The sequence below is a fragment of the Mya arenaria genome, chromosome 2 (genome assembly GCF_026914265.1).
Source record: "Mya arenaria isolate MELC-2E11 chromosome 2, ASM2691426v1".
Classification (NCBI taxonomy): domain Eukaryota; kingdom Metazoa; phylum Mollusca; class Bivalvia; order Myida; family Myidae; genus Mya; species Mya arenaria.
Window position 1 is genome coordinate 42,326,773 of NC_069123.1, and position 9,669 is coordinate 42,336,441.

The 9,669-nt window shown below is 33.0% G+C and overlaps 1 protein-coding gene across 1 annotated transcript; it reads right to left on the reverse strand.

Annotated features, from left to right (window-relative positions):
• Positions 1–1,063: 1,063 nt before the first annotated feature.
• Positions 1,064–1,717, reverse strand: LOC128214977 (ras-related protein Rap-2a-like). The gene has a single exon (XM_052921702.1). The coding sequence runs from the start codon at positions 1,715–1,717 to the stop codon at positions 1,064–1,066; it is 654 nt and encodes a 217-aa protein (XP_052777662.1).
• Positions 1,718–9,669: the final 7,952 nt, after the last annotated feature.

The following is a 9,669-nucleotide window of genomic DNA, read 5'->3' on the forward strand; positions in this document are numbered from 1 at the left end:
TCTACTATTTTTCCTACAGTCTTACTTTGTATACAATTGGCAACTTGCATAATTCATCAACGTTGAGTTTCAATATATCGGATTCTATCAAACTTTCATGTTGATCACATTTGACAAGTTTGTGTTAATGTTAAAGATTTATATTATTTTAAGCAACATTTGATATCCGTTTTCGGTCTGTAAAAGGGAGTCGCTCGTGTTCCAGAGGACTGTTTCAAAGCAGTTCTACCACCAATTAACGGAATAGCTATTTTGATGCGTTTGTGTTCGGTCTGTGGTATTTGTATTTGTGTATGCGGTGTCTCTAGTTCATTGTCGTGTGATTCCTTGCCATGTGCCTCTAAACAAGTTTTTTTAATGTTCGACGGCTTGGCTCGTTAATGATTTAATTATTAATTATGGGAAACCGGGAGTTTAGGGGTATGTGTCAGTAAATGTACTTGCTGTTAATGAATGATAAGTTTTTATGTCTCTGTCAGACTTATGTCTTACATCAATACCACAATGGAAACTACAAGGACAAATGCATTAGCAAAAATCCTACGAAATACCTGTTTTAATGTACAAGTCCGCAAGTGTAATATTGGCTAAAATAAATTAAAACAAATATATATATATATATATATATATATATACAGCAACATCACAAAAATATGATACTTTAACTCGTTTATGTAACTAAAGTTATTTATTCTAATATCATATCTAAGTTAAAAGCTCTAAACATATCGAAACACTCTACTGTACTGGTTGGTGTCATTTATGGTACAGATACACTCAATTTAATCTAAATTGTATTATTACGTCTTTTTTCAAAAAAAACAAATATGTCATCAATTGCTTTGTCCACAATACAGTAATGCCACGAAATAAGTCCATCATAATAATATAAAACATATATAACCATACATTCGCACAAACAGTTTTGGTGTTTAACATTAAATTGTTCTTATTTCGATGGCGTGTTTTATTATTTTCACATTTATTAAGAAACGCCATCGTCATGTCTACCATTTAATAAACAATGTATTGGTGAAATCAAATCCATGGTAACCATTTCATGTCATTTTTTCGAAGATTGGGTTCGAAATATGCGCTTTAAAAGACCCGCTTTTTCTGATTTAGATTTTCTCATCACTGGCAATGAAATTCTTCTGATAAATGTCGGACGTTTCTCTTCTGGCTTAATTTTTTCTCTAATTTTATTTTCAAGGGATTGAAAGACAATGTCAATATTGGTGCCTGTTTTTGCAGATGTTGCTACATACTTTTCCTCCCAGTCCATACACACAACCGACCCGGTCACCGCATGTGAATGACTATCTGCTTTGTCTATATCAGTTTTATTTGCGACAACAACTATCGAGTACTGTCCGTTGTGTTTCTGTTCTCTTATTTCAGCCCGGAGGTCTTTAACAGTTTCAAAGCTTTCTGGATCAATAACAGAAAAGACGAGTAGGAATGCATCCCCTGTTGCTATAGCAAGCTTTCTCATCGCAGGGAACTGATGAGATCCGGACGTGTCCAGAATGTCGATATCAACACTCACACTTTCAAACTGCATCCGGTGTCTGTGAAGTTCCTCTATAGTTTCTTTATGGCTTTCACAGAATTTTCCGTGCATGAATTTGCTTATAATAGAACTTTTACCAACGCCAACGGTTCCCATGACTACTATGCGAAAGTTCTGCTGTACAGATTCCCTTCCAATTGGCATTGCTGAAAATAGATAAACATAAAAGTTAAATCAAGGTTGTCCTAAATACCTCAGTTACCAAATATTTCAAACGGATTTGATATACCGGTCATTGTATTTAATGCATTGTATTGTATTGTATTGTATTGTATAAATCAAGTTAAAGATTTGGCATATTGAGTAAGAACATTTCAAAAAAATTCTAGATTGCAATTAATTAAGTAAAAATTATAAAATAAAGCCAATATAAAAACACTTTATGCAACATTTTATTGTAAGGAAAAAAATTGGGCTACATATATATCGTGTAGATGTAGACAAGACGAAAAGGTTTTAAAAGTTGTCAAATTTCGCCAGTGCTTAAAATACCTGCGTTATAGTTTTTATGTCCCTATAATAAGGATGCAAATGAAAAGTGCTTTTCATTATGTTATATTATAGCATTAATTATATTGATAATTATCGGTTTATATTGGTATTTATTCCTTTTTTCAATATTGAGGTTTCTGTGCCGAACATTTTTATCAAGAAGGAAATATCCTTAAAGGCCTAGTTTAAGGAATGTTTGGCATGACAATCCCCTCCTGTGCATCTCCTGCTAATTGCACTGATGTCACAGTAGGGGGCAATTTACTGTGTATTTGTTTATTGGCTCAGTGCCATTTAGGGTCAATTTCAATATTAACACCTCAAAAACTGCACAGCAGGATACTCAGATCGAAGATATGATAAGACAATTAGATTAAGAGCAATACACAGATGTTGTGTACCATACATGATTTGGGGGAGGGGGTGTCATTTATAGAAGGATGAAACTAGGCCTTTAACCTACTGTTATTGATGCCATTAAATATTGTCTATCTGAGTCTTAATCAGAATAATCATAACATTTGTAGACCATTGTTGTTTTTTAAGCAACATTTTCAGATGTATATAGCTAAGTCAATCAAACCTCAGTCATTAACTGTTTCATAATACATGTAACTGTTAAAGTATTAATTTATTCGACATTAACATATTTCATATGAAATACCTCATAGCTAAAATTGTTGTACTCTCTCGATATCTAGGCTCTATTAAAAACCCACGCATCTGAAAATGCTCTTATAAGTATATTACTTTATTGAACTGATCGAGGTTAATTACTGTCGAGCATTAACATCCCTAATGAACAACGAGTTTATTAATGAAGGCTGAGCTTTCTGTTCCTTGCAAATGCGATCAGGAAATGCACGGTTTATTTAGAATAACAAAAATGACCCCGTATTAAGCGGACTAAATCTGTTCGTTTCAATTACTTTGGAAATGTTTCAGGCATGCAGAATCATATTAAAAATGTATTTTATATATTTGCTTCAACTGCAATATTTCCTCCGGGAATATTTGGATGTTATCCACAAGATTTAGAGGGCACAATTAATGTAAACGACTTCAATGAATAGTACCTTTTTCAACAGATAACGTTTGACTTGCTTTATAAATAAACTGTATGTATGAAATAATGCACATTTAAAAAAATAACAAATACATGCACTCATTTATAAATAATTATAGTTACAATTTAAGGTTGTTTAACAAATAAGACGGAAATAAAGCAGGAAAGACCACATTGAAAGCCGTATGCCAAGTTCCAGCAGACTAGTTATTGTGATATATAGATGTGTTTATCAAATAACACGTGCAACAAAAAAAGGTTTATAAAAACATTGTGCGAGGGCATTACGCATTATCCTTAGGTTTTATTTGTCGATATTGGCACTATTAACTTTGACAAAGATTTTAAAAGAATGCTTTTCTGTGTTTGCATATTATTTGTCGTAAATATTATGACAAAAATGAACATCTGCTCTCCTTAACACGTTATTTTCTAATGCATGGTTATATTATGTACAAGCTGTTCAATGCTTTTACTTTTTTTTTTCTAGCAAAGTCGACAACATATGTATATCTTTTAACTTAGGAATCAAAAAGATTTACATAAAGTGGCCGCCGGCTGATCCAGTTTTCATATCTTTATCCCTTGTTTGCTTAAAGTTATTGACCGGTAAGGAAAAGTCTGCTTACTTCCCAGAAGGTAGTTCATAGAACTATTCGTGGTCATTTGTTTCTCTATTATCGGAGCACGAACCGATCGTCCCGCAAATACATTTTGCAAACAGTATTACATTTTCTGTTTCCTGTATTTTCTGTATGTGAGGATATAAAAAGTCGGTCGAGCTATGGTCGAGCTATGGGATTGTATCACATCGAGTTGCTGTTCGGGTGTCCATATTGCATGTTTCATGCAACTAATTGGACAGGTATGAAATCAATTGGCTATACTAGAATCATAAAAACTATTAAAAACGCTAACAGTAATAAATATTATATAGTATATGGATTGGATCAGTGAACATTAAATTGAATTATTCAAGTTCTTGTTCCGGTCAATAGAAAGCTTCGTAGCTGACTTTATTGTTTTAGGATCAAATTGACTGAGAAAGTTCAATTTGTGTTATTATGTATGAGCCCAAAATTCGAGGGTTTGTTGAAATGCGAATCAACGACGCAATGTCACAAGGAATAAGTAATCCAAAGCGACCCGACTGCGTTATCAAGTATAACATAATACACTCAATCATGCAAACCTCATGTTTCGTGACGGCATTTGCTTGTCAGCGTGATGTGACACTGATATTCGATTTTCACTCGATTACCATAGGTCCAAAAGTAGTATCCACCCTTAGAAAGCCTCGTTCAGATATTCGGGTTCTTTTATTTTCTTGAGAACGTTTAAACTATACCCTGGTATTAACAAATGAAACTCTTTATCATGATACAATTATTTTGAAATAAACTTAAAATTTTGAAACAGCGGTTAAACTTAATTAGAGGAACAACACAATACAGACCCTTTTACATATTTTTAATGTATTCACAAGGACGAGTCTTGAAAAACGGAAAAAAATCACCATTATCAATCAAGTCTGGTATTGTTATCCTCTGAAACAATTATTGAGGCGGAGCCGAAAGCAACTTTTTATATCCCTATAAAGCACGGTCTCCGAGATTATTCTGGAGTAAGTGGTTACGTTAAGCAATGTGAGAAGTCTGTCAACCACCCCAGACGACACGCTAATATATCTGACAATAGACGATAGTGGGTCTCAAATAACTAGTACTTTTAAATATCACACAAAGGCGTCAACGGTTGACGTTCATAAAGTTTTTGTTGCGTATATACTATAAAAAGTTCCAACCATATTAAATACTCAGGATTAAATCTACCGGATATTCATATCGACATGACGTGATTTATAGTTGTTTTCTCTTAGAATATATTGACTTAACAATTAAAAACATCTACGCAACATCCGTACGTCTATTGTGCTTTATTTCATAATCAATAATTGTATTTTATCGTTATAAAAAATTGCCTTTCCCTGTTCTTGGTTAAGTTACCGTCAATGAACTGTAGTAGTTACCGTCAATAAACAGTTGTGGTAACAGTTAATGGACAGTATAAGTAGCCGTTTATGGACAGTTGTAGTTCCCGCCAGTGGCCTGTTTAAGTTACCGCCAGTGGACAGTTGAAATCACCTTTAGCAGATAGTTGTAGTTACCGTCAGTGGTCAAGTTTAGCTACCGTCTATGGACAAATTTAGTTACCGTCATTAAACCTTTTTAGTTACCGTCAATAAACAGTTTTAGGTACCGTAAATGAACAATCTAGTCCCGTCAATAAACAGTTTTAGTTACCGTCTATGGGCATTTTAGTTACCGCCATTTAACAGTTAATCCGAATGAGACTGCTGTTTTCATACTGCCTTGATTAACTGCTTCTCGAAAGACATAACTATCTATACCAGCATATTGCATAGTAATTGGAAAAAAAGATTCAACTTTGCACTAATTGCACGAGAAACTAGTTGTGTTAGGATTATTTCCATAATGATGTCATTACTAGACACAAACCCGTTGCGTTTTAGTACGGCTTACCTTGGCTGTAATACATTATTGTGTTGTTTTCCTACTGTATTTTTTCTACCAAATACTGGAACTTGACGCTTAACATAATTTAATATATTTATAATTAAGAAGCTTTTACAACACTGTTATTACATTAATTTCTTAGAAAAATGTCACATCTGGGAAAATAACATTTTGCTTTCATAAAGCAATTTGTCATTGAATTTCACACAGTTGTATATTTGCAAGGATAAATAACTGGCAAGTTGGCGTTTAAGTAGGATTTAGGCCGATAATAATTATCATTCCTGTGATAAACCATTCACTGACATTAAAGTTTGTACGTACAAAACAAATTTTAATTAGATAAATGATAGAATAATAACCGTGGAATTATTCTAAACAATAGAATGTCTGGAATGAAATAAAGATGTGCGGTTTCATTTTTTTTTTGCATTTACCAGAAACGCGATCATAAACATTCGTTCCAGATATTTTGCCCACTCTGTACTTAAAATTCTTTATTCAATCCTTCGCACATAAATGCTATTCTATAACTAATATGGCTAGAAGGTAAGTTTGAAGGAAGACGTGAGTTAACGCTCAAAAATGCCAATCAATGTCATTCTTTTAGATCTGATGCATCACAGGATTCAACATATCATAATCAATAAATGGAATATTTCAACATTCGTGTTTTTGCATGTGGGATTTATGTATGTTCTAAAATACATGAATATTATATGTTTTTATTTATTTCATGCATACCGGTGAAAGAGTGAAAAATAGTCTGAATATAATACATTTCGAATACTTGTTATTTATGAACCATATTCGAAAATGAACCAAAAGTATATTTCCTATCAAAAAAGTAATGTTTACACATAATGTAATATATCTAATAAAACTGTAATAACAAACACATAGTGACTAAACAACAATCAGCCAAACAATTTCATAGAAAATATTTTAATTACCAAATATCTTACTTAATAACAATATGTTTGTAACATTTAATACTGTGGAATTTAAATGCAAAATACGAGAGCAATCATTACTTATTGAATACAAATACCCTTAAATTCAAATAAAAGTCGAAATTGAAATCTAATTCAACACACCTGTTTAATACGAGCAAGAACTGTAAATCCAAAGATCACTTTATTCAAGCATACATGTATATGCTTATACTAGTCTGTGGTCTTGCTCTAGTTTATGTACCAAAACTTAAAGTTAAATCTTTAAACAGACTGTTTAATTAATCAGAATGCTCTTTGTTAATATCTGAGAACGAGCTTGTCACCTCAAAAGACAGTTTGCAAAAGTTTTTCACAGGCCTAATTATTGCATTTTAATTGAGAATAGATTATTACCCAAGCTATCAATAAGCGGATTTCCTCTATTGTTTGTACACTGCAGAAAAGGGTGTAAAATTATAATTAGGCCAAATGTTAACTTTGACTTTTTAATGGTCTACCAAAATACTGAAGGAAATTCTCACATAATTAAGAAGCTAAAAAACAGTCATTATTCCTTAAACAATCCAAAATTTGAATAATATTTACTAAATAATCGATAAGCAATTTGTTTATTTTATGTTTATATATCCTTATATAAATATACACATGATTGATGATTGCAATACTTATGTTATAATATTGTATCACCGTTACACACTGTTACCGTTTTAATGTACCCAGTTTATACACCCATTAAATAAAAAGGTGATTTATTACAAATCACTGTTTGGTACTCCTAAAACATTGATGCAGTTTCACTTGTTCTGGTCAGTCCAAATACTTGTACGTTGGTGGGTCTTTTTTACGATTTTTGATATGGCAAATCCTTCACGTACAAATTGTTTTGTACCAAAAGTGGGTAGTTATTCCGATCGGGGTTCCGCGTTAAGACATATTGCTTCAATAAAATATCATAAAAACAAGAAATATTACCAGATAATGCTATTTCATATTAGTTCCGTACACAAAAAATAAATATCCAACAAATTATTATGAGTTTGATGTGTTTTTCTTCATTTCATACTGTCAAAACATAACGATATACAAATGTATACATGAAGGGCTCCTGCAAGGCTGCGGTTCACAGTTTTACAACAATCGGAACACTTCGACCTTGGCCGAGTTGTTACGATTGTATTTTCGAAGGTCTATCTCGAAACCTGACGGAGATGGTCGAGTTGATACGATTGACATAATTGTTGCCTGTGTCAGTCGTTTTATTGGAAAGGTAAATCCTGTGCCCCCCCTGTTTTTGAACCCGTTTAGACTTTAGGGATTGGAAGAATCCCGTATTATACGTCTATTATTTTAGACTATTGTTCTGGTATACTTCAACTTTATTCGTGATGAAGTACAGCACGTCCAGGCAGACTTACTTCCTTTTATATTCTGTGATGTTTCAACTGTAGTCATAATGATGCACAGCACACATCAGGTAGACGTTAACCCCCTTTCTGTTCTGTTGAACTATAGCCATAAAAGCACATTCAGACATTCTGTTTTGTTATATTTCAACAATAGTCCTAATGAAGCACAGTATACATCCGTCAGATTGATTTCCCTTTCTGACATGTTCTGTTTCAACTTTAGTCATAATGACACACAGCCTACATCAGGCAGACATACGTCCCTTTTAGATCTGCTGTGTTTCAACAAAAGACATATGAAGTACAACCCATCTCAGGCAGTCTCACTTTCCTTTCTGATCTGCTATGATTTAACAATAGTCATAATATATCACAGCATATTTCAGGCAGACCCTCTTCCTAATATGTCAGTTATCATGAGATTGTATTGCACTACAACTCTAGGTTTACTTTATCTACCATCAGAAATCGTATGATTAGGGTAATAATGACATTAATATAGTGTAAGAATGATTAGAGACGAGGGAGAGAACATATTATGTCAAAGTCTTTATAGGTTTTTGATAACACTAATGTTTGAAAGATAAGATCACAACGTAATGGACAGTAATAAAAAAATGTTAACGTTGGAATGGCAAAAACATGCAGTTCGCACATTATTTCGAACTGAGTATTGAATACCCAATTTATTATCAAGCTTGTTTTTATTTAAACGTCATAATGGACATTTCTAAGCGAAGTACTTAAATGTCGACATATGATCTCTAATTGTCAACACAGTATAATAAGCTACGCTGTTTAGTAATATCAACAGTGCATTTAATGACATGTCAGAACCGCTTAACTTAAAAGCCTGATATTTAATGCAGACGATGCGCCATGTACTCCACGGTGAGTTTAGACTAATCCCAGGCTTGAATTATATGCTTAGCCATAAAAATGTCTTTTGATAATATATCGTTGGAAGATTCACATTCCTTCGTGATATACTTCCAGCTATCTTAAAATAAGAAAATTATGGACACGAGGTCCATCGTATTATAAAGGATCCACCAGGAGGCGTCATGTTATACACATTTTATTTCTCAACGAGTTCATAAAATATATTAGTAAGCGAGTCTTCTGCGATCGTATTAACATATTTCCTGTACGAAATGAGTAAACTTGTGTATATTATGATGGAGAATGACATAATCTTTTCATAACGTACATTTTACCGGTATTTTTTTTTTAAAAAACCTACGCGATTCACCTGCTTTGATGATGAGCCAAATAACACAAACTGACAGATCAATGTCAGTTCTCGGAGTAATATTGTTATATTACATATATGTTATATAAAAATACTTGATGGTTAAAACAAACATGAAACAAGGTACCATGTGATAAATAAGGATTGTTTTAATTACGCAGCGTGTCTATTGTTACGCAACATGCATGACATTAGACAAATAATGCATTTCGTGGATCTTGTAGCTTTTTTATATACTCTTACCTCTTCCCGCCGCCAAAAAGACTACCGATCAATTGAGACAAGAACACACTGTATAAGAATAAAGTCATTAAGTATAATTCAGTGTGTATTTGGAGCATTTTATGGACATTAAATGTTCAAGCCCAGTACAACGCCATTAGCCAA

Bases quoted from the DNA above. Each gene is read 5' to 3' on its own strand.
- LOC128214977 (XM_052921702.1), bottom strand. From the start codon at position 1,717: ATGCCAATTGGAAGGGAATCTGTACAGCAGAACTTTCGCATAGTAGTC.